We start from the raw sequence: 24,966 nt of genomic DNA, 5'->3' as shown, positions 1-24,966 counted from the left end.
GTCAAGAAGCAATGGGTAAACAGGACTTGATGCAAATTAGGATAGAGGCAGCAGCTTCAGATGAGTTCAATTGCATGGAGGGTCAAAGATAGAAGATTGGCAAGTGGAATATTGAAATTGTCATTTGAACTAAAATACAAGTGCTGATGCAACATAGTCAAAGAAATCTGATATAGAAAAAGGAATATCCACAATGGAAGAACAGGGGGCATTCTGTTGTTGAGGGTAAGCCATATTACACTAGCAGAGATACACAATGGACATTTAATGTGCATCTCTCTGTAACTGATGTTGTGACAGTAATAAGCATAAAAATTCTTAAACAAATTGTAAACTAGTCAATAAGTTAGCAAGAAACCAACTTATCCAAAATGCACCTGGAAGTGTATCCATGGAAATAATACCCAGTAGAATCAATGCATGAACTGCAATATTTTATTTAGTTTACAGGAGTAATCTATCAGTACAGGTTGCAGAAAGAAAATGTTCAGTGATATTTACAATCATTGCAAAACATAGCTCTATACAAATTTTATCCTGATCAATATGAACAATATTTTGTAAGAACTATAGCATGTAAAGCATATTAAAAGCAATAAACACAGGTCAAAGGGAAAAAAACAACTAAGATATGACTATCATCAGGAAAACTATTACATATACCATTGAGTTCAACCTGGGAAGATGCTTCTATTAGATTATAGAACACAGTCAACCTGCAACATTTTAAAGCTGCTAATGTTACTTACATTGGTATATTCTGTTATACTACAAGGAAATCTATACTTGTTAATAAGTTCTATTCTCAGTACTGTATAAGATTCTTATTAAATATATTCTACACATTTGTAATTCAGCTGGGAAGAAACAACCTCCCCCACTGAAAAATATAAAAACTTTATTTTTTTTTTTACAGATTCAGATGAAAGTAGCTCATGCTTCAGTGCTGTGCAAAATTCTCTAGGTTTTGATTAGCATATCATTTATAATTTTATACAAAAGGAAGGGGAAGGCCGACATATAGAACAAATTTGGGCCAACTGATACTTCAGTTTCCCCATCTTTTGCACAACTGCAAGCACTAAATACAGAAATGCAAATTATACAACTACTAAAATAGTTATGGTAAAGAAAAACAAAATAACATGCTAGGCTTGATGAGTGACTTCCCTACTATATTTTAATTCTGTAATAGGTTAGAAACTATCCAGTCAACAGTAAGGTTATAAGACAAAAACATTATTGATAGAGACAAGATGATTAATAGAACTTTCTACCACAAATACAGTAAATGATATTCAGCAGTAAGAAAAAGAAAAGCTTCAAAGCTTCCCCCTCTCTCATTAAGGCTACAAAATGCTTTGTGCAACAAATTAAGCCTTCATAGGCAATGCTAAAATATTGCAATGCATAAAGAGAGAGAATCTTTGAAATCAAATCGACAAACTCTCATCAAAATACAGGCACATCCACTTCCATAATCTAATTCTTAAGAGCAGACTTACCCATACTTTAATAATTATGAAACTTGCATGAAGTTGAGTTTGTGGAATAAAAATCATTTCACAATTAACTGCTATGTCTTTACTATAATTTAAACTTTAAAGCAAGTCTGGCTTCATCATCTGGTTAACAAGGCAACATTAACACTACAATCAGCAGTGCATATTTCCTCCAAGAAATGCTTGGGTTAAAAAAACCTAAATTTTAAAAAAAGCACTGATATCCATTCTTTAAAATTCTGCAGAGCATGGTTATAACAGAATGGGTTCAGTGGTGTAAAATTTCTTCAGTTTAATTTTGCCTGTCCGTATATAGAAATAAATATAGAAGGCATTATAGGAAGTAATGGAAAACTGAACAAAAATGACCACTACAACAGAAGAGCTTTAAAATAAACCAAACAGAAATGCTCCAGTTTTTAAATATTGATTTCATGGACAGATTTGTTTTTAAAAAGAGTTCTTGAAGCAATGTTACTTCTTTTTTATACCAGCAGCATGAAAGACAAGGACTATATTACATCACGGTTAGCAGAAATAAGTGGAAGTATTTACAGAATGACACAACAATTGCTCTCTCCAGTCTTTTCACGGTTCCTTTGACCTAGAGACATTAGATAAAAGTTTTGGTGAGAAACAAATCGTGAAAATGTAGTTTTCTTGTTCCACTTTTCCCCTGAAAGGTTTTCATTTCCACAATCCCCACTGAGCAAACAACAGCCAAACAATTCTCATGCTGCCTGATCAGGCTAGAGAACAGCTCTGAATGAATTACCCAGATTTATTTTCTTTAACCATGCTACTGCTCACTCTTAAAATACTTCTTTTTGGCAACTTCCCATCTAACTATAGTTGAAATTGAGGTATCTGGGAAAATTCACAGAAATGAATCAATGGCTTACTGCAGGAAACATACAGATGTTTTGTACAGAGTTGAAAATATCAATTAAAATGAACCAAATATAATTTAAAATAATTATTTCTTATTTGTATAAAAAAATTAGATTGCAATCACTTTCAGAAAATAAAATCTGTAGCATTAACGAAATGTGGCAGCTAATTTCTGCCCTGCAAGTAAGCACAGTCACAGATAATAGCAACATTAAATGACCAGAAGTCAGCTAAGGGATAAATATTTGTCAGGATCCCATGGCATCTTTTATATCACCAGTGCGGTCTCCCATTTCTACCAATAAAAGTACATTCAAAAGTAAACATATAATTCCAATATTGTTTTCAGTAAATTATAAATTGTTTTCTTAAAAAAAGTACAACTGAGTAGGTCCTTACCCTGGGAATTTGGCTCTGGCAATGTTTCTCTTGCAACCAAATGCATCACAGTAGTTTTACCAAGTGGAAGCTTTAATGCTGTAAAATATTGTGCATGATAATCAATCTCCAATCACTTATTCAACTCGATCTCCTGTAAAACTACAACTGGTTAAAAAGGCAAAAGAGAATCAACCTATTCAAACAACACAAGTTTTAATTACACGTCTTCCATTGCATAATATTGTTCTTCTAATCCGATGATCCCACACTGCAACTCTGAATCATGTCTTGGAATTAATCTGTAACATTCAAATTTCAACTGACAAGAGGCAGGTAATATCATGTCATATTAAACAATAGATACCAAGCCACTTCCCCATGACCTTCAGTGGTACCACCATCACTGAATCCTGCATCATCAATATAATGGATGTTATCACTGACCAGAAGGCATAGTGTACCAGCCTTTAGTCCAGAATGTTGGTCATGCAGAATTCAATGCTGGTGGTACCACTGAAAGTCAATGTAAAAGCTAAATGCTCTGTCAACAGTGATAGAACTGGAGATGGTAGGGATGGATGAAATACAGCTTTGATTCAGTACGAGCCACAACAATGTTTTTCACTGCAAGTCCTGCATGCCCACAGTAGCTCTCACAGGAGTGGGGGATGAGAACGGCTGAGAACTAGGGAGGTTTCTAATTGAAGCATGCCTGTACATGGAACCAAGAGTGAGGATGAAGTGTAGCTAGTAATGGCTACAAGTAGATAGAGCACTGGGGAAATGGGACCAGGTATCCAGATGGAGGTCTTGGAGGGAACAAGATGGCAATTGGGAATACAGCACTATGAGGAACAGAGCCAAGTTTGTGGCTGACAACGTGGATTGGTGTGCCGGAGTGAGGGGATGGAAGGGCTGAAGGGACAGTGTTCTGTGGGAAGGCAGGTGGTCAGAAAGCAGGGGAGTGGGTTGCCGGGGGGAGGAAACTCAAAGATGAATAGAGTTGGTATCACATTGTAGGGGTATCTCTCTTTGATGCACCATGTGTGTGCACGCACACACAGAGCCATATTGATTACAGATAAACATACTTAAAAATATCTTTTATTCTCACTATTTTTTGTCTATTAACAGATTCTTAATTAAGTATTAATATAATGCCCAATCCCAGGACCCCAACTCTTTGAATAAAAGCCTCCTGAATGGTGAACCCTTCTTGTAAATTCACTGATTATCTACCAAGCCTACTGCAGCCTCAAAATACTCCAACTGCTTTATAAAATGAAGTTTCCCTTTCTTAAATCTATTTTTATTCTCCTTAATCATTTTCTAACTGTCCTACACCTGATCAATAATAATATATTCCAGCATTTTCCCTCAAATTGACACAAGGCTGATGGGTGCACAGTTCCCTTTCTCTACGTCTACTTTTTTTTTATTTTGAATAAGAGAGATATGTTTATCACTTTCCATTCTAAGGGACTATACTAATGGAAGGGTGAAATTAATGGAACCGCTGCCTCTACAAATATCCCTTTGCATTCCCAGTATACAGGCCATCAAATCTACTAGCATTAATCCCATTAGTTATTGTCTTAATACTTTATGAACCCTAATTTCTTAAACCTCCTCACTCCAAACAGATCCTCGATTCCCCACTCATTACAAAATGTTGTGTCTTCTACCATAATGATAGCTGCAAAGCAGGTCATAATTATTGGGCATGGAAACAGGCCCTTCGGCCCAACTCATCCATGCCAACTATGTTGCCTAGCAAGCTAGTCCCATCTGCTCCCATTTGGCCCATAGCCCTCTAAACCCCTCCTTATCCATGTACTTACTTAGATGGCTTTTAAGTGTTGCTAATATGCCCACCTCAATCACCATTTCTGGCAGCTCATTCCAAATACACACCACCCTTTGTGTGAAGCTGTCCTTGATGTCCCTTTTAAATCTCTCGCCTCTGATCTTAAATCTATGCCTTCCTGTTTTTAGCATCCCCTCCCTGGGAAAAAGACTGTGCTTTCACCCAATCTGTGCCTCTCATGATCTTATATACCCCTACGTTCTAGGGAATAAAGTCCTACCGAGTCTTCGCCACCTCTCCTTGTACCCCAGGCCTCCAAATCCAGGCAACATTCTGGTACATCTTTTCTGCACTCTTTCTAGTTTAATAACATCTTTCCTGTAATAGGGTGACCAAAACTGTACACAATACTTCAAGTACAGCCTCAGCAATGTCTTATATAACTGCACAACTTCCCAACTCCTATAGTTGGGAAGTTATGATGCCCTGATTGATGAAAGCCAGTATGCCAAATGCCTTCTTCACCACCTGATCTACCTGTGTCACCACTTTCAGTGAAATGTGCACTTGCACTCCTAGATCCTTGTTTTTAAACTTCTATGGTATTTAACTTTTTTACCATTTTTGTCCTCCCATTATAATCTTCCTATGTCTGTAAGGGAATCCACATTTACTGGTGCTAATCTTTACATTTTACGTATCTCTATAAGCTCTTACAATCTGTTTTCATCTCTTAGTGGTTTACTCTATTTCCTTTCTTCTTCAATTCCTCTCATGCTTCACACATTTCTAAAATTTCTAATTATCAAAACTATTGGCATTTTTTGCCAATATTATCAACTTCTCCATTCAGTTCACCTTTTACTTTTGTTAGCCATGGTTACACAACATGCCCACAGTATTTCATTCCAAAATATGTTCATTACGAATTATGAATTGTATATCTAAGTTTTTGCCAATGTTTATCCAGGAAATCAGAGCATGAAATACAGAGATTGAATGAGTGAGAGGGAATGTGCCTGATAGTATGTCAGAAACAAAGAAAATGTATGAGGATGAGAAAAGGAAGCAAAATAAAAGGAGAGAGAGCAGTAAGTTATTGGTGGTGAAAGGTGTGAGGAAGACAGTTATGAAGCAAAAGTGTGGGAGAAAAACAGGCACAGAGAAAGAGCAGAAAGATGAGATCATAGACAAAAAAGTTATATACAGCAAAACAGAAAGAGGAGAGGAGAGAAACAGAGAGAGTGGTTAGAAACAGATACATACATCCTCCTTACACACTGTAGTACAAGGACAGAGGGAGGAGCAGCCTCAGAGCAAAATGACAGACAAGGGAGAAAGATATTAAGAGGACGAGAGAGCTAGGGTGAGACCAGAGTGATATAGACATTACAGAGTGATAGAATGAGAGAGAGAGATGGAAGAGGGATAGAAAATTTGAAGGATTCAGAGAGACAGAGGGAGAGAGCAATAGAAAGGGAGGTAAACAGTGACCAAGGATTAACTGCAGGAAAGAGGAGAGCAACAGGTCAGAAAAGTGGCACAGAAGTTAGTGCCACTTCCTCACAGCTTTGTGGATTCTGGTCAGTCTGACCTCTGATGCTCTCTGTAGTTTACAAGTTCTCCCTTTAACACTGTGGTTTTCCAGTAGATGCTTCAAGTTTCCTCTGACATTGCAAAGACGTACTGATAGGCTAACTGGCTACTGTACATTTCTCTTTCATATGGTTAAGTGGCTAAAAAAATCTAAAGAGAATTGATAGGTAAATGAGAGAAAATGTTGCAAGTCTGCAGGGATATCAGGAGGGAGAGCATGGGACTGATGGGTTTACTCTGCTAGGAACCAGTGTAGAATCTATGGACTGAATGGTCACCTTTTGTATAGCAGTAAACGATCATGAATCTGGAATGAGCGGCAAAATTATTAGTGAGAAACAAGCAATGACAATTTAGTAGTTAACGTGGCTTTCACGCTAAAGATTTTCCCCAATAACCTGGATTGAAAAATACTGATGATCGCTGAGTTAGGGTATGAAATGTGACATGGAGGTGAAGAAACCTGAGAAGGCAGAATGGAGTGAGATGAAAGAAATTTGATGTCAAGTGAAAGAATTCTGAAACTGACTGGCATGGTGGGTGGCAAGGGGAGAGGCAGTGTGCAGCTGAGGCGACGTGGCAAGATGCAGGTAGGTATTCTGAATTGGTTTATGTAGGTTGAAGATAATGAGCATTAATGTGTCATAAAAACAAACTTAGGTAACAAAGGAAGAATAGCAAGCTATTCTGTTGATATAGAAATAGATTTGTCTTTGTGATGGACAATGTAGAGTTTGTAAGATGAGAGATGAATGAGAAACATGTTGTGCATGTTAAACTTTAATTTGAGTGAATAGCTGGGGAGACAAATGGAAACAATGGCTATGTTGGAGATTTTCTACCTAGAAAGCTGAATGAATTAGCATAATAATATTTAGTAGAACAAAGTTCTAGGTGACAATGTCAGATAGCTATTCAAACAACAAGCTATAGTTGTTTACTTGAAGGTAGTGGGTGAATCTAGATATCTTAAGACATTCATAAATTAATCCCATTCTTACTTCTGCAATGCGGCATATGTACAACAACTGCAAAGGAATATCAGAGGAAAAGAATTAGATGGTAGCAGTAGTTAGCTTTGTTTATCACACTCCCTTAAGCCCTGGGCGATGCTTCATTACACTGGAGGTGGTACATACATGCTTGTGTTGTTATTGGACACATGGGAGAACCAGTGGAGGAGGAAGAAGCAAACATTTAAAACTTCAGCAAGGAAGAGGAAAAATAATGCTGTTATTGCAGTCAATAAAACATAACAAAGTAGATAAACTAATGAATAAAAAAATGAATATTTAAATTAAAAACATTTACTTCGATACTGGACAACATTTATGCTGACCACCAGTATTGATATTACTAAAAAATTTTCAATGATATGCGTTGTTTGCTAATCTTTAACCTTCTTAGAAGCTATTGAGTAGATTAGATTTCTTACCTCCTAGAGTGACATTTCCATGTAGAAATCTCCCTTGGTAGATGAGCCTAAGAATACTTGGACTGCTGACCAATTCATCTTCCCAATCTTAAAGACAAATAAATAGTAATTTTAAATCTCAATTTAAAGAGTTTTCCACCACTACCATGGTACTGAAACTGAAGTATTTAATGATTATGCCAAAGGTCCTTTCCTGTCCTTTTCAACCAGTCTGCTGACTGACCACACCATTCTCTTCATATAACTCTTCACAGTTCAGATGAATGGCACCTCAATTGCATTGTTTTCTTACCCAATAGTAAGAAAATCATCAGCAAACTTTTCCATTCATGCATCTGCTCATTTAAACTGATATTCCTCAGAATGTGTCCTTGGCCTGCTTTTTGCATCTATGTGTAGCCACTTAGGAACATTATCCTAAAACATGGCATAATGGCACCCTGCTTTACTTCACCATTAGCTCTCCTGAACATCCCACAATCCCTAATTCATCAGACTGTTCTGCAGATGAACAGATATTTCCTCAGACTAAATGCGATTTATCCCTTTCCCTGGAAACTATCTGAAACTGAACCAGACTGCTTGCAATCCTGGTGCCATGTTTGACACCTCCTGCCATGTTGGATTGCAGCACATCTATGACATTTCTGCATTCACCTAGTTCCTCCTCCATTAATGTAACATGATTCCACCTGCCTCAGCTCAAATGCAGTAAAACCCTTGTCCATGTATTAATTACTTATGAATTTAGCTATTCTAAAGCAATCCTAGCTAGCATCCCTTTTACTACTCTCCATAAACTTGAGGTGATGCAAAACTGTTACCAATTCTTAACTTGCATCAAGTCTGGTTCACCCATCACTCAGATTCTCAGTTAAGTAACACCCCAGATTAAAATCTTCCTTCTTGAATTCCAATCCCCTCATGATCTTGCCTCTTTCTCTAATCTTCTCCAGCCATACAATCCTTCAAGATACCCAAGCATCCCAAATTCAGTTCTTGAACATCCCAGGATTTAATTGTTCTTAGCACTGGCAGTTATACCTTCAGCAAATTTTCACCCTAAATCTCTCTCACCTTCTGCTTTTAAGTTGCTACTTGAAACGTACCCATTTAACCAAGTTCTTGGTACTCTGGCCTAATAGCTCCTAATGTAGCTCAGTTTTATTTTTTCTTGGAGAACATTTCTTCTATCTCCTAAGGAAATATGATTAATTGCTCTCCTGAAACAGGATGCAGTTAAATGTTGGAGAAAAATTTCATTTCTGAAAAGTTAGGGACATCCTAAAACAGCTAAAGCAGCACAGCTAAGATAGTTATAATTCAAAAACAAATTAAAATCTCAGGTCAGAAATAACTACTTACCCATTGGCCAGTTTTCATACACATGTTTGGCAATATCGGCTGCTGAGTCATTGGGTGAAAATAGAAATTCTTTTGTTTTCCCGCTGACCAAGATGAGTCGCAAATTAATCTGTTTAAAAGGGAAAAGGTAACATTCATTTTGGTCCAGAGAAAAATTTAAATATTTGTATAAATTTGTACTTATGCTCATTGTTAATGCTGCCAATCAATTACAAAACAAAACCAGCAGTCACTAAGTTATATCCACACCATGCCAAATTAACAAAACAAAGGTTAACAAACTATACACAAGTTGTTGCTAGCATGAGAAAGCAAATTACAATCAGTTGTTCTGACTACTGGAACACAATGATCCCACTTCGAAAAGGGAAGGAAAAACATGCATTTATGGACTACCATTAACTTCCTTAAAGACTTAATGCTCATAATATCCACCTTCCTCTCTCAATCCCTCCATTTTCAGCCCTGGTGCTCTGGTTTCCATCTCCCTGCCAAACTAGTTTAAACCCTCCCGAGTAGCACTAGCAAACCTCCTGGCAGGATATTGGCTCCCCTCAGTTAAGGTGCACCCCTGCCCCAGAAGAGGTTCTAATGATCTAAGAACCTGAAACCCTCCCCCTTGCACCGGTTCCTCAGCCACACATTCATCTGTTCTATCTTTCTATTCCTGCCCTGATTAGCACATGGCACCAGGAATAATCCAGAAATTACTACTTTCAAGGTCCAGCTTTTCGACCTCTTTGCAAACTCCTTATACTCACTACGCAGGACCTCTTCCCCCTTTCTACCTATATCATTGGTGCCAATGTGCACCATGACCTTTGGCTGCTCACCCTCCCCCTTGAGAATGTTCTGCAGCTGCTCCAAGACATCCTCAACCCTGACACCCGGGAGGCAACACACCATCCTGTTGCCTCTTTCACAGCCACAAAGAGAGGTGGGAGAGGAGGAGAAAACAAAAAGGAAAAAGGAAAATCTATGGTGAGGTGGAAGGCAAGAGACATTAAAAGGGATATAGTGCAAGGCAATAAAAAGCTAAAGGAGTTTTAAATGCAGAATAATTAACCAAATCCTAGTAACATCGTTTACCCAACAATTAAAGTGGCATCTGGAAAGCTGCAACATGTCTAGATAACAAATCTGTTTTGACTACAAGCACAAGGACTCACACATCTACCTTAATTACACTTCCTTCCACCCTGCCTCCTGTAAGCATTGAGAAACTGGGAAAATTCAGTCTGTTTTATCAGTATCCTTTTTCCAGTATTTTTTTTATTATAAGCTGCAGGTTCACATTCACCACAGCTGACAAGGATGTTGTTCTGCAAGATTATATTGAGCTTTGTTGGAACAGTGTTGTAGGCCAAGAACAGAAGGATCAGAATGGGGAATGAGATGGAGAATTAAAATGATAGGCAACTGGAAGCTCAGGGTCATGCATGCGGAATGTGCGCAGACGTTCTGCAAAGAGGTCATATAAATTGTATGGCCTCCACAATGTAGAAGAGACCACGTCATGAGCAGCTGAAATAGTACACTAAACGGAAAGGAGTAAAGTAAATCACTGCTTCATGGGGAGTATATGGTAACCTTGATGGTGGAAAGGGGAGGAGTTAAAAAGTGCACATGTGGTATCTCCTGTGGCTGCAAGGAGAAAAGTACTGTAGTATTGTAAACAGGTATCAGTGAAAATGCAAGAGTGAGCCAGAACATCCTGGAAGGAATGATTCCTTTAGAATGCTGAAAGGCAGGAAGAGGGGAAGATGTGACAAGTGGTACATCAAGTTGGATGTGCCAGAAGCTACAAAGGATGATTAATTGAAAGGTTGATGGAATAGAAAGCAATTCTAGCCTTATTCTGGGATTGGGGAGAAAGGACTTAAGTAGAAGTGTGAGAAATGGAACAGACATGGTTGGGAGTCTTGGCAGTTGTGGTGAAGGGGAACTTTAACTTTACAATAGAGAAAAACATACTGGAAAAGGACACTGATAAAACAGGCTGAGAAAATGGGAAAATTCAATGCTTACAGGAGGCAGGGTGGAAGGAAGTATAGTTAAGGTAGCTGTGGGAGTCCTTGTAGTCAAAACGGTTAGCTTATCTGCAGAAATGGAATTAAGTTAGTAAAGGAAGGGAAGTGTCAGAAATAGATCACATGAAAGAGAGGACAGGGTAGAAATTGGCAGAAATGTTTATAAAATGCTATTGTTCAGGATAAGAGTGGGAAGCAGCACTGATATAATCATCATTGTACTGGATAAGCAGGAGGAAGAGCATGGATCAGGTCAAACTAAAATAGAAAGTGTACATATCCCACACAGATAGACAGTCCTTTGACTCACGAATTCCCACAATAAAACTTTATTTGGAAGAAATAAGTAAAAATGCTCTAATGAGACAGCAAGATAGTTAGAACAGAAGGATGATGTTAGAGGCAGACCAGCTGGCCATCTCCCCTCTATCAGTCCCGATGAATAGTCTCAACCCAAAACGTCGACTGTCCATCTCTCTCCACAGATGCTGCCTGACCTGTTGAATTCCTCCAGCGGTTTGTTTTTGCTTCAGCTTGTTTATAAACATTTGATCACGAACTTGGATTGTTTTAAATATAATGAGATACATCAAAGAGCATATTGAAATATAAATTTCCCATTTTCTTGGAGGAACTTGCCTCCTAGTTAGGGGAAAAAAATCATTGCAAGTTTCCAGTTCAGAATTCCCTTGCCTATAGACCATGTACCCATGGAGTCATTACTGTTGAAAGAAAACCATCCCGTAGAATGCTTCTCGACTTACGACGTGGGATTCAATGAGAAATGGAGGTTCGTGTAATGGATAATCTTGATATGAACTGTTTCCTAGGAATGCAACCCCTTCCCTTCCCTGTTTGATTTTCTGAGATTGGAAGAGTTGAGTGATTTGTCACTTTGTGTAATTAAGCTCACACAAACAATACAAGCAGAAGCCTATGCCTGGACCTAACACATTACCAAGGTCAGAAAGTCACTTTTGTTTCTGAATGCCACAACATGAATAACTGAAAAAGATTTACCTTTCTTAGTAACATTAAAAGAAGTATGCCATTCAGTCCTTCCAGCATGCTCCACCATTCAACACAATCATGGCTGATCATCTACTTCAGTACCCTGTTCAAACCTTCTCCCATATCCCTTGATCCCTTTGGCATTAAGAAATATATCTACCTCTTTCCCCCCAATGGCTGGAAAGTCCAGAACTATAGACACATCCTTGGGATACAGGGTATACCATTTTGAGTTAAGATAAAATATCTTTTAGTCATGTGCATCGAAACACACAGTGAAATGCATCTTTTGTGTAGCGTGTTCTGGGGGCAACCGCAAGTGTCGCCATGCTTCCGGCGCCAACATAGCATGCCCACAACTTCCTAACCTGTAGGTCTTTGGAGTGTGGGGGGGGAACCGAAGCACCCAAAGGAAACCCACACAGATATGGGGAGAACGTACAAACTCCGAACAGACAGCGGCCAGAATTGAACCCAGGTCACAGGCATGGTAATAGCGTTACGCTAACCACTGCACTACTGTGAATGAGAGGAGTTTCTTCATCTAGAGGACAACAAACCTGTAGTGTTCTCTACCTCAAAAGAGTGGATGCCAAGTAATTAAATATATTCAAACATCCTTGTCTCTCGTCTTTCTAACACTGTTATAATTTTATTAGTTTTTCCTCTTATTCTTCTATGCTGTAATGAATGTAGGCCTGACTCAAATTCTAATCATGCATCAATCATGCCATTCCAGGAATCAGTCCACTGAACCTTTGTTGCACTCTCCCCATGGCAAGAACATCTACTGTATCTACAGATAGGGAGACCAAAACCAAACACAAAGTTTGAGATGGGGCTTCACCTGTACGGATGCAGCAAGGCATCCTTGCATTGCACTCAAGTCCTCTTGCAACACATTACTTGCCTTCCTAATCTCTTGTGCACCTGAAAGCTTGCTTTCAGCAACTGGTGTACAAGGATACCTGGATCTGATTGCACATTCCTCCCAATCTATCACTATTCAGATAATAATTTGTCTGTTTTTTGAACAAAAGTGGATGACTTCACATCAAATTACATACATACATCATGGATTTGCCTACTCATCCAACTTATCTAAATCACAGTCGAATCTCTTTGCATCCTCTTTACAGCTCACACTGCACCCCAGCATTTCTAAACTTAGAACTAAATGCGACATCTCTACCATCCAAATCATTTATCTATATATGAGTTGCTGGAGCCAAAACAGTGATCTCTGTGGCATGATGCCAGTCACTGCCTGACACCCAGAAAAAGACCCATTTATGCCTACTGTTGCCTGGACTGCATTTATAAAGATTCTTAAATTCAGAATTCAATGTATAAAATGGATTCATTTTAGCAGCCATCAAAATTTCTAACCCCTTTTTGCTTTTCTTCCTGTACATTTTAAAGCTCAATATTTAGAATATCTATCCCTTCACAATCTTGTTTAAATTCATTTTCATCTCCCTCAAATTCAGTTTAGCAATAGTTTTAGCAATTCTGGAAAAATGCACTGGGTAATCATCAGTTTCTTAACCCACACATGGCAATTATTAGTTGGTATTCTCTGACAAGTTATTAAATATTAACTTTTGATTGAACCTTCCAGTGTCAATGAAAATACAAATGCTGCCTTTTTAAAATCTTATAGAAATGTCAGTGGCCCTGATAAAATTGTTAAATTTGGTATTAAATAGAATTACCAAATAGAAGGGAATAAATAATCTAGTGTGCATCTAATTATTAATTTTTTTAAATTAAACCTGGAAATGCCTATTGGTAATCTTCCCTACCTTCCCAGTAATTGGCATTCCAACACTGCAGTTAATGCCATTCCAAAGTTGTTGCTCAGATGCAAAGCTCCAAGAGTACTGTAAGTGCCAGATCCCTCTATTAGGATATTACAATGATATTGCATACTTTAAAATGATATTGAGTACAATGGAAGAAAATTTAATTCAATCTGCATGTGTAATTCAAAATTTGGTTCTAAGAATAAAATTTCCCTTTAAAAACATTGAGAGAATATTTTACTACGCGGCCAAGTTTCCCAGAAATGCATTCTATTTTCATCCCTGATCCTAAGATGTACACCCAAGGGTATCAAGGTACTTAAATGGATTAACCATTGTCAAGACACATTTGTGCATAAGACATATTATCTTACAGAAGATTAACAACGGAGGTGCACAACAATTTACTATACATTTCCAAACAGCTTACTCCTGAATTACATCTTTCACTGCTTTTATTATAACTGCACAGATAAAGAATATACACAACTGGCCAGTGGTTTATTTTTATAGCTTTTATACCTTAGATTCATATAATTTATATTTGAGCTGGTTAGGTTAATGGAATATCCTAAATTACTTTAATAGTAAAACACTGCACGTTTCTTAAAATGTGGACTCAACCACTGCCAATTTCAAATATAAGTAAGTCAAGTACAGTGCTGTAATTTGTCATGCACAGATGACATGGCTCAGCAGGAATCAAGTCTTGAAGAGGTTTGATGCACTGCTGGCAGAGATCAAAGCATGTATTGATGGCAAAAGAAAAGCTTATGACCTTACTGGCCAAATGGTTACGTGATCTTTATTTGCTATTTCTCATTCTCAATAACCTGAAAGTTTGGTTTCAGGAGCACAAACAACTCGTGTCTGACCTAGACATCAAATCATGACTTTTCAAAGTAGTCTGTAACAGTTTCATACAGTGCGATACAAGTGGCGATCCCTCTCACATATGTACCAATATTAATTTGAGCAATGTTTTCTCAGACTTTTTTTTAAAAAAAAAGAGGAAGAACGATTGAAATTAGTCATTGACCCAACGTCAGCTGAGCCAAAAGCAATGAAATCAAGTATCGAACTTAAACTTATTCACCTTTAATGTCCCAACCCATTTTGCTATAAAAAACGAGGAAGGAAATGTGCTGAATTGCCATTATTTAAATTTGTTTATCTACATTAACAAATTGATCCAGAAAGTACTGAAACTTGCTCTTAAACAGAGGTCAGGGAAGCAACCTGAACTTGGAACACAGAGGATGGCACCACAGATTTTCAAAGTATCGACGGCAACTCAAGACTCTTAAGGCCATTGGTTTCTGCCTGCCCAACTGATTCAAGATGCTGGGATCACAAAACCACTGAACTTCATACTTGCTTCCTAATTCTGAGCCTACTCTAAATATTTCAATACCTTAGTCCATCCTTCCCAGTGTCCCCAGAGTGTACAACATATTAAAGCCATTTGAACTCTGGCAGCTTTCTTCATTTCTCCAAGGTCTGGGATTCCCTAAAAAGTTCACAAATACTGAACTTACTAAAATATACATTTCAAAGCAGATGTCATAATGCATGCTCTTCTGCTCAGAAGAAACAACAATTTTACTCATGTTGGGAAGGCATTTTAATGAACTTTCCCACAACAGGGGGGTTTCCAATGATGATTCATATTTAAAATACTGTGGCCTTTAGAAGGTGAGGCAGAGGAATGAGAGTGTGATTAGACCAATGGGTGGGTAAGCTGGAGACAGACATATAGAAGAGAGAACTAGGCTTGGTGGAAGAGGGAAGAGATGGGGCTGCAGGATCAGCAAGGTTCTCCTCAGGAGTTGTACAATTGTTCTGTTTTGTTTCCATGGCAAAATCATGTAACAAGATGAACTATAAACTACAGATGTAACTATAATTATAATATAGATTAAAACTCTACAAAGATTCATAACCATTCACAAATAGGAGTAGGGCATTTGTGCCCTCATGCCTGCTCTGCCCTTCAATGATGGAGGTAAATTGTGTTGGAAAAGGAAGATGATTGTCTCTTTCCTTTCTGCACTTCATAAACCAATGCAAAATTTCTCTGAATAAACATTTTCTAGTTTTCCACCATTTAAAAAATACTAGAGAAACAAAGGGCTGCAGATGCTGGCATCTAGATGAAAAAGCAACAGTTTCATAAATTTCGCCATGAATTTTCACCTGGCTCTCCGATTCACTTGGACTATCTGATACCTCTCTCTCCTTTCTCGATCTCTCCATCTCAGGAGATTCTTTATCCATTGACATCTTCTACAAACCCACTGATGCCACAGCTACCATGATTACAGCTCCTCTCACCCTGTCTCTTACAAGGATGCTATCCCTTTCTCTTAATTTCTCCACCATATTTGCTCACACGATGAGGCTTTCCTCTCCAATGTCCAAGTTCTTTACTAACCGTGGCTTCTCCTCTACTTGGTCCGGAGAGCTCACACCCACATTTCTGCCATTTCCACACCTCTGCTCTCACCCCCACCCGTCCCAGACCCAACAGGAATAGGGTCTCCCTTGTCCCACCAGCTTATGTATCCAATGCATCATTCTCTGCCTCTTCTGCTATCTCCAACGGGACCCCACTACCAAACATATTCCCCTCCCCATACCTTTCTGCCTTTCACAGGGACCACTATTACCTCAAATCCCTAGTTCACTCCTCCCTCCCCACCCATCCCACTCCCACACGGAGACTTTCCACTGCCCCTGCCATAAGTGTAACACCTGCCCCTATACCACCTCTCCATCACCTCCATCCAGGGACCCAAACAGTCCTTTCAGGTGAGGCGGAGATTTACCTGCCTCTCCCCTAATATCATCTACTGCATTCGGTGCTCCAAGTGTGGCCTCCTTTACATTGGAGAGACCAAATGCAGACTAGGTGACCGTTTCGTAGAACACCTGCGCTTCATTTGTAACCACGATCTGCATCTCCCTGTTGCCAGTCATTTTAACTCTCCCTCCCACTCCATCATATGTCAGTCCTCGGCCTCCTCTACTGCCAGGAGAAGTCGAAACGCAAACTGGAGGAAAAGCACCTCATTTTTCTTCTTGGGACCTTACATCCTAATGGCTCCAACTTTAAGTAAACCACAACCCCCCACCCTCCCTCCACCATGCCTTTTCCTAGCCACTCTTTTTTCTCCTCGCCAATTTTTTTTCCTCTCCTCCACCCACGGGTGCCTGCCTCCATATCTTTGACCCATCCCCTGCATCTGCCTATCACCATCTCTTACCTGCAATCTACCTGTCACCACCTTGTGCCAACCCCACCTCCCCTCTTCTGTCCACCTATCATTGCTCTGTTTATCCCCCCCTATATTTCCCCTTTTCTTATCTTCAGTCCTGAAGAAGGGCCCTGACCCAAAACGTTGACTGTCTGCTTTTCCCCATGGATGCTGCCTGGCCTGCTGAGTTCTTCCAGCAAATTGTTTTCCCTTCATTTAAAAAATACAATTTTCCTATTTTTCCAAACAAAATGATATAACCTCTTATTTTCTCTCATACTCCATATACCAGCTACTTTCCTCCTCCTTTAACAGATCTATATTTGTTATTGCTGTTTTCCTATATGCTGTCTATCCTTACCAATTGTGGTCTGTTGGTCAGGAAGTTAAGGATCCAGTTGCAGAGTCCCAGGTTTAGGAGTTTTGATACGAGTTTGTTAGGAATTATGGTGTTGAAGATGGAGCTATAGTCAATAAATACCCAGATGTTCCAGAGATAAGTGTAGGGCCAGGGAGGTAGCAGCTGCTATGGACCTGATTCAGTGGTAGGTCAATTGCATTGGGTTGAGTTTGTCTGGAGTTGATGTATGCCATGGCCAGCCTCTCAAAGCACACGTGATGATGGATGTCAGAGCCATCGGACAGTAGTCATTAAGGCATGTTACCCTATTTTTCTTTGGGACCGGGATGATAGTAGTCTTCTGAAAGCAGGTGGGAATCTCAGATTGGAGTAGGGAGAGGTTAAAGATACCTGCGAATACTCCCGCCAGTTGATCCGCGCACAATCTAAGGACACACCTGGGACTCCATCCAAACCAGTTTTCTGTGGGTTCACTCTCAGGAAAGCTGATTTGACTTCTGTGACGGTGACCATGGGTACAGGTGCATCAGAGGCTGTTGGGGCAGGTGCTGTCACTTCATTGACCTTCTGTTCAAAACATACATAGAATGCATTGAGCTCATTGGGAAGGGATGCATTGTTGCCAGCGATACTGCCCAACTTCGTTTTGTAGCCCGTTATAGCATCCATGCCTTGCCACAACTGATGGCTGGTCTGGGACTCTCGTTTGGACTGGTATTGTCTCTTGGCATCCTTGATAACTTTACGAAGGTCGTACCCAGATTTTCTGCATAGGTCAGGGTCACCCAATTTGAACACCTCAGACCTGGACTTCAATAGGAAGTGGATCTCTTCATCCAAGGTTTCTGGGTGGGGAGCACAGATTGACTTCTTTGATATGCAGTCCTCTACACATTTGCTGAAGTCTGCAACAGCCATGGAATACTAATTTAGATAGGCTGCTGTGTCCGTGACTATGGACCAGTCCACTGACCAGAAGCATTCACAAAGGTGGTTATCGATTTCCTCAGACTAGCACTCTATGACTTTCTGTACCAGATCCTCATGTTTCAGTTTATGTTTGTAAGCAGGAAGAAGGAGCATAGCCCAATAGTCTGATTTTCCAAAATGCAGAGTGAAATGGAAAATTAAATGATTGGAGACTGGAAGCTCAGCATTGCCCTTGTGCCCTGAACAGAGGTATTCTGCAAAGCGATCATCCAATCTTCATTTGCTTTCTCCAATATAGAAAAGGACATATTGTGATCATCAAATACAATCCACTAAATTAGAAGAGAAAGTGAATTGCTGCTATTCCTGGAAGGGCTGTTCAAGTCTATGGATGATGGGAAGGAAAAAAGCAAAAGGGTAGGTGTTGCATCTCGTGTTTGCAAGGGAAATACTGGATGCGGTGGAAATTATTGAGCATGATCCCAGCGGCTGATGAAGTGGAAGATGCAATTGTAGTTTGTTGGATGAATTAATAGAATGTATTCCAAAACAACATGCCATGGAATAGATTTGGCTCTCATCTTGTATAATAAAATAGCGATCATATTCCTTGCTTGGAATAAGTAATAATATGATAGAATTTTTCACTGATTTGAAGTGTGATATACCAAAGATTAAAACTAGTACCTAAAACTTAGATAAAACTACTTATATAAGAATGAGGGGCAAGACAGCCAAGGCAAATTGGTAGATTAGAACTGAGATGCATGATTGACAAGCAATGGCAAATGTTTGAAGTGCCATCTCATCATTCTCCAACAGATTTAACTGAGAAATAAAAGTGCAAAGCAAAAGTGACCTGTAAATGGTTTACTGCAGAGGGTAAATATAGTGCTAGATTAAAAGCAGGTATTATTGGAAAAAGACTGCAAATAAGTGGAATACATTGATATCTAGGTGTTCTTATATATGAAACATAAAATGTCAGTATTCAGATGCAGCAATGAAACAAATAACACAAACAACTTGATGGCTCTTTTTACTTGAAGGTTGGAGATTAAAAACAGAAGTATTGTTACAATTGTACAGTGTGTTGGTGAGGTCACATTTCCAGTATTGTGCATAGTTTTGGTAGCCTTATTTAAGAAAGGACACACTAGTTTTGGAGGTAGTCCAGAAGAATTTCACCAGGCTAATTCATGGAATGCGACAGCTGTCTTATCATGAACTATTAAAAAGGTAGACCTGTATTCTTTGGAGCTTAGAAGAATGTGGAGTGATCTTATTGAAACATTCAAGATGCTAAGGGGTGTGAAAAGTTAGCTGTTGAAATGTTTTGACAAGTGGAAGAATCTTACATGGAGTCTCAAACGAGGGGATATAGTTACAAAATAAAGTGACAATCATTTAGAACTGTTATAGGAATTTGTTCCTTCTGAGGATGTGAATGTCTGGAATTCCCCACCCCACAGGATTGAAGATTGATCAATGGAGGTACTTAAATATATGAAAGATCGGGAAGCTATGGGTAACTGGCACAGATAGGATTTGAGACATGCGGGAGGCCTGCATTGATCACAGTGAATGGTGGAGACAGGTTTGAAGGACCAGGTGAGCTACTCCTGCTCCTATTTTCTTGTGCTTTTGTGACCTGCTGGGTGCTTCCAACATTTTCTATTTTTAATTACTAAAAAAGTCTATGTATTCACATGGTACCCTGTTCCAGCCTTGAATTTCTATCCGTTATCAAGAATGAGGTATACAAAATATCTCAATTTGATTAAATTAGATATCAATGTGGTACAAGATACTAACCCGATTATAAGTGCAAAGGAACATCAAAATCAGTTACATTAAAAACACTTCCAATTTGTGTGGTTTCTTGTGCCACTGGGTTACAGAAACAAAGGCACTGGGTCAATGTCAAATTAAAAAAATCAGTTTGCTAAATTCAATAAGACACCCTTAAAATAGCAAATTAAAAAAATACCTACTTGTGAAACGTCAGATTAAAAATGATCCAGGTACCAAGATTCCGAAACTAATATTAAATGCACTTTATTCAGCTAATCATGTACAAAAATTATACTCTTGAATTACATTTAATCCATCAGAATGAAGCCTTTTGTAATACCAAAAATTACTTAGTGGTGACTACAAAATTGTCTGATAAGCAGTTTGAACGATTCTCCTTTATTCTTTTTTATCCCCGTCTTTCCTTCTAAAATTGCCACTTAAGAATTATTTCTATGCTGCCAAAGTATATTGCTGCATATCATGTGCAAAGAAGATAGAAGATTGGCTGACTGGTAGAAGGCAAAGAGTGGGAATAAAGGGGGCCTTTTCTGGTTGGCTGCCGGTGATGGTATTCCACAGGGGTCAGTGTTAGGTTGGCTACTTTTCACATTATACATTAATAATCTGGATGACAGAATTGATGGGTTTGCGGCCAAGTTTGCAGATGATACAAAGGTAGGTGGAGGGGCAGGGAGTGTTGAGGAAGAAGGGACTCTGCAGAAGGACTTGGACAGGTTTGGAGAATGGGCAAATAAATGGCAGATGGAATACAGCATAGGGAAAGGTACAGTCATACACTTTAGTGGAAGGAATAATAGCGTAGACTATTTTCTAAATGGGGAGCGAATTCAGAAATCGGAGGAGCAAAGGGACTCCCTGAAGGTTAACTTGCCAGTTGAGTTGGTAATAAAGCAGGCAAATACAATGTTAGCATTCATTTTGAGAGGACTGGAATATAAAAGCAAGGATGTAATGCTGAGGCTTTGTAAGGCATTGGTCAGACCACATTTGGAGTATTGTAAGCAGTTTTGGGTCCCATATCCAAGTATGGATATGCTGGGATTGGAGAGGGTCCAGAGGTGGTAAACAAGAATGATCCCAGGAATGAAAGGGTTAATGTACGAGGAGCATTTGATGGCTCTGGGCCTGTACTCACTGCGGTTTAGAAGGATTGGGGGGGGGGGGGGGGGGCGGGATCTCATTGAAACCTACCGAATATTGAAAGGCCTGGATAGAGTGGACGTGAAGAGGATGTTTCCAGTAGTGGGAGAGTCTAGGACCAGAGGACACAGGCTCAGAATAGAAAGACATCCCTTTAGAATGGAGATGAGGAGAAATGTCTTTAGCCAGAGGGTGGTGAATCTGTGGAATTCATTGCCACAGATGGTTGTTGAGGCAAAGTCATTGGGTATACCTAAAGAGGAGGTTGATAGGTTCTTGATTAGTGAGGGTGTCAAAGGTTACAGGGAGAAGGCAGGAGAATGGGCTTGAGAGGGAAAAATAAATCAGCCATGATCAAATGGCAGAGCAGACTCAAAGGGCCGAATGGCCCAATTCTGCTCCTATGTTTTATGTTGCACCCTGATACTACAGAAACAGGCCCAACCATTCTCTCAAGACAAAGGGGGCAGAAAAGATAAATTCAGAATATTACAAATTAAGTTACACTGAAGACAAAGTTAACATCAAGTCAAAACATTAGGAGGGATAACCAAGAGCTCAACTGTAAAGGTTAACTTTAAGGAGGGTCCTAATGGGCGGGGGAGGGCAAAAGAGTTAGTGACAGAAAGAGACATGCATAAAGAATGGCAGTTCAAGGATGGAACTCCCCAAAACTTCAGCTCCATGTCTCTTTAAGAGATAAATTTAGGGTTGTTGTCATGAAATGACTCAAATTCATAAAAGCTTTATTCAAATGTAAATAGCTGTAACATTTGTTGACTTGTTTCTAAATCTTTAGTAACATTGGTAATCTATTTGGGTGAACTGTAGGAAGAAAATTAGGTAATACACTGAAACTCCTTGTTTTAATTTCACTACATGTAATTTATCTTCAACATTTCAAAAAGTCATTGTTGTAACCACTATTCAGTTTGCCATATGATAGTGTGCTGCAACCTTCCCTTTGCATTACCCAATACACAAAAAAAAATTTGATGTCGGAGTTACTACTAAGGCTACTATTTAAAGCCAATTCCCTTTTGCCCTGACAATATTATGGTAGTAATGCAACAAGGCTTATGGTCCCACAATGCTGATACATGAAGGGGTTACATGTTAACCCAGCAATAATAAAGGAATAGAATTTCATAGCCAGGTCAGAACAGTGTGTGGTTTGAAGGAAAAACTTTGATGTAGTATTCCTACATGCCAGTTGCTCTGTCATTTCAGATAGTGAAAGTCACAAATTAGGAAGAGTCTGATCAAGGATTTTCAAGTTGTTGTAGATAGTGGGACTATGATCATTTTATGCTGATAATGGAAGAGTTGAATGTTTAGGCCAGTGAATTAGGTGCCAATCAAATGAAATACTGTGTCTTGGATGGCTTCAAATATTATGCTGTACTGACCAAAGTAAGTGCTGAATATTCTATCACACTTGTGATGTATTATCCTGGTCAACCAACACCTCCTCCCTCGCCAAGAAGGCACCGCAGCATCTCCACTTTTTACGGCGGCTGAAGAAAGCAAACCTGCCCTCCCCCACCCTCACCACATTCTACAGGGGTACCATTGAAAGTGTCCTGACCAGCTGCATCTCTGCCTGGTACGGTAACTGTAACATCTCAAACCGTAAGACTTTGCAGAGAATTGCGAGTACAGCTGGAAAGACCATTGGAGTACCTCCTCCCTCCATCCTGGATATCTACAACACATGATGCACACACAAGGTCTGCAGAATCATAGATGACCCCTTCTCATCCCTCCCATGACCTATTTGTCCCACTGCTGTCTGGCAAGCGGTACGGGAGCATCCGGGCCAGAACTACTAGGCTGTACAACAGTTTTCTTCCCCCAGGCTGTCAGGCTCCTGAATACCCTGGAGGTAGTTTCAGACAAATGCCACGTCAAAAGTCCTGGTTTACACAATGGCGTATAAGAACTTTGACTGCTGCTGAACATATCTATACATTTAGTGCAACACAATGAGTTCCGTATTTTCTTCGTCCAACTCGGTTTTGTACTAACCCTGCACTGATTTTGTATATACCATTTTTTGCACTATTTGTACTTGCACAATTTTTTTTTGTCTGCGTTTATTGTATGTCCTCTGTTGTGAGGGTCTGGGGGAGACGACATTTTGTTCCTCCATGTGTTTTATAGCATATGGGTGAATGACAATAAAGTATAACTTGAACTTGGTATTGTAAAAGGTGGAGGAGATAGTTTGGCAGTTACCTTAGAATACTCAGCCTTTTACCTGTTCTGGTAGATACATCATTTGAGAGACTGGTGGCTACAGGATGCAAATGTGAGGAACTCAACAATGATGACGTAATTAAGTGAAAAGGTTATGCAGTTCGGCTCTATTTAGCAATGGTCTTTTCCTGGCAGACTAAAATGTTACACTTATTCACCCAAACTTAGATGTTGTCCACGTCTTACAGCATACAGATAGGGACTGCATTATTTAATGAATTTCAAATGTAGTTGTGAAGTTATCAGCAAAAAATCTTGCGTACGAGTTCATGATGAAAGAAAGGTGGAAAGCAGCTGAAGGTAACTGAATAAGGACAATACCTTGGCAAAAAACACAATATCTTGATGATTTGTCTCCAACAACCATAAACGTCTTTGTATGCACCAGAAAAAATTTCAATCACTGGAAATATTCTCCCAATACTGATTAAGAGGAATCTGACTAGAGGTCTTTGCTGCTACACTCAGTCAATTTTTGTCTTAATTTTAAGAGTGAGCATCTGGAATCTTTAACCTGAATGCTCCTGCCGGAATGCAATCTTAACATTGGTGTAGGCAAATGGACAGCACGCCATTTGATAACACTCTTAAAGACCATCCATTTCAGTGCTAATGACTGGAAGCACACCATATAGTTAATTGGGTTCAGGACAGAACGTAACAGAGCAACTTTCTACCATTTTAGTCACATGCCATTTTTGTTGCCGTGCTAGAACAGCTTAGCTAGCTTTACTACTGAATCTGAATCAAAGGTCTTCATCAGCAAATGGGATATTGTCAGCACCTACAGCTTCCCCCCCCCCCCCCCCCCTTATTCTTGGAAATAGTTTGCTAGGCTACTGCAGACAGCAATTAAGGGCTACCATTTTGGTGTGGTACTGGAGTCATGAATATACCAAATTTCATAAGCATTATAGACTTTCTTCACAAAGATATCAATGAATCGGGTGGAGTTTTATAACTGTTGATCTTAATCACTTATACCACCAACATCTCCTTATTCCATCTTAACTACTATATAATTTCATTTACACATAATGCACACCTATGTGTAAAACCCCAATCTCAAATTAAGCCCATTAATGAATAGTTTTATTTTAGCTGGAAATGCACTGGAATGAACTTAAAGGAAATATTTTTGGATGTTATCAACTTCACAACCATCCAAAGTTGTGAAGTTAACATGGTCCCAGATACTAGGGTCAGCATAGAAAACTGAGGTGTGCTAATATTTATAAACTTTATGCAGTAAATAACCACAAAAAGATTAGCAGCACAAAACCAGCTAATCTGGTTCAGATACATGTTCAGAGATAACGGTTGGACAGTTGAAACATTTAATGTTTTTCAAGAGATCTTTTAAGGAACAAACTGGTTT

The 24,966-nt window shown here is 39.2% G+C and overlaps 1 protein-coding gene across 1 annotated transcript in view; it reads right to left on the bottom strand.

Moving 5' to 3' along the window:
- Positions 1–419: 419 nt before the first annotated feature.
- Positions 420–24,966, bottom strand: part of ubl3a (ubiquitin-like 3a) — a 46,927-nt gene continuing 22,380 nt past the window's right edge. The window contains exons 2-5 of the mRNA XM_052026108.1: positions 8,978–9,086; positions 7,613–7,699; positions 2,793–2,870; positions 420–2,106 (exon numbers count right to left, since the gene is read on the bottom strand). Coding sequence (XP_051882068.1) covers positions 2,054–2,106; positions 2,793–2,870; positions 7,613–7,699; positions 8,978–9,086 — 327 coding nt within the window. The 3' untranslated portion in view covers positions 420–2,053. The remainder of the gene's footprint in view (positions 2,107–2,792; positions 2,871–7,612; positions 7,700–8,977; positions 9,087–24,966) is intronic.

This window comes from Pristis pectinata, chromosome 11 (genome assembly GCF_009764475.1).
Source record: "Pristis pectinata isolate sPriPec2 chromosome 11, sPriPec2.1.pri, whole genome shotgun sequence".
Classification (NCBI taxonomy): Eukaryota; Metazoa; Chordata; class Chondrichthyes; order Rhinopristiformes; family Pristidae; genus Pristis; species Pristis pectinata.
The sequence above is the reverse complement of the archived record's forward strand: the minus strand, read 5'-3'. Positions and strand labels throughout refer to the sequence as shown.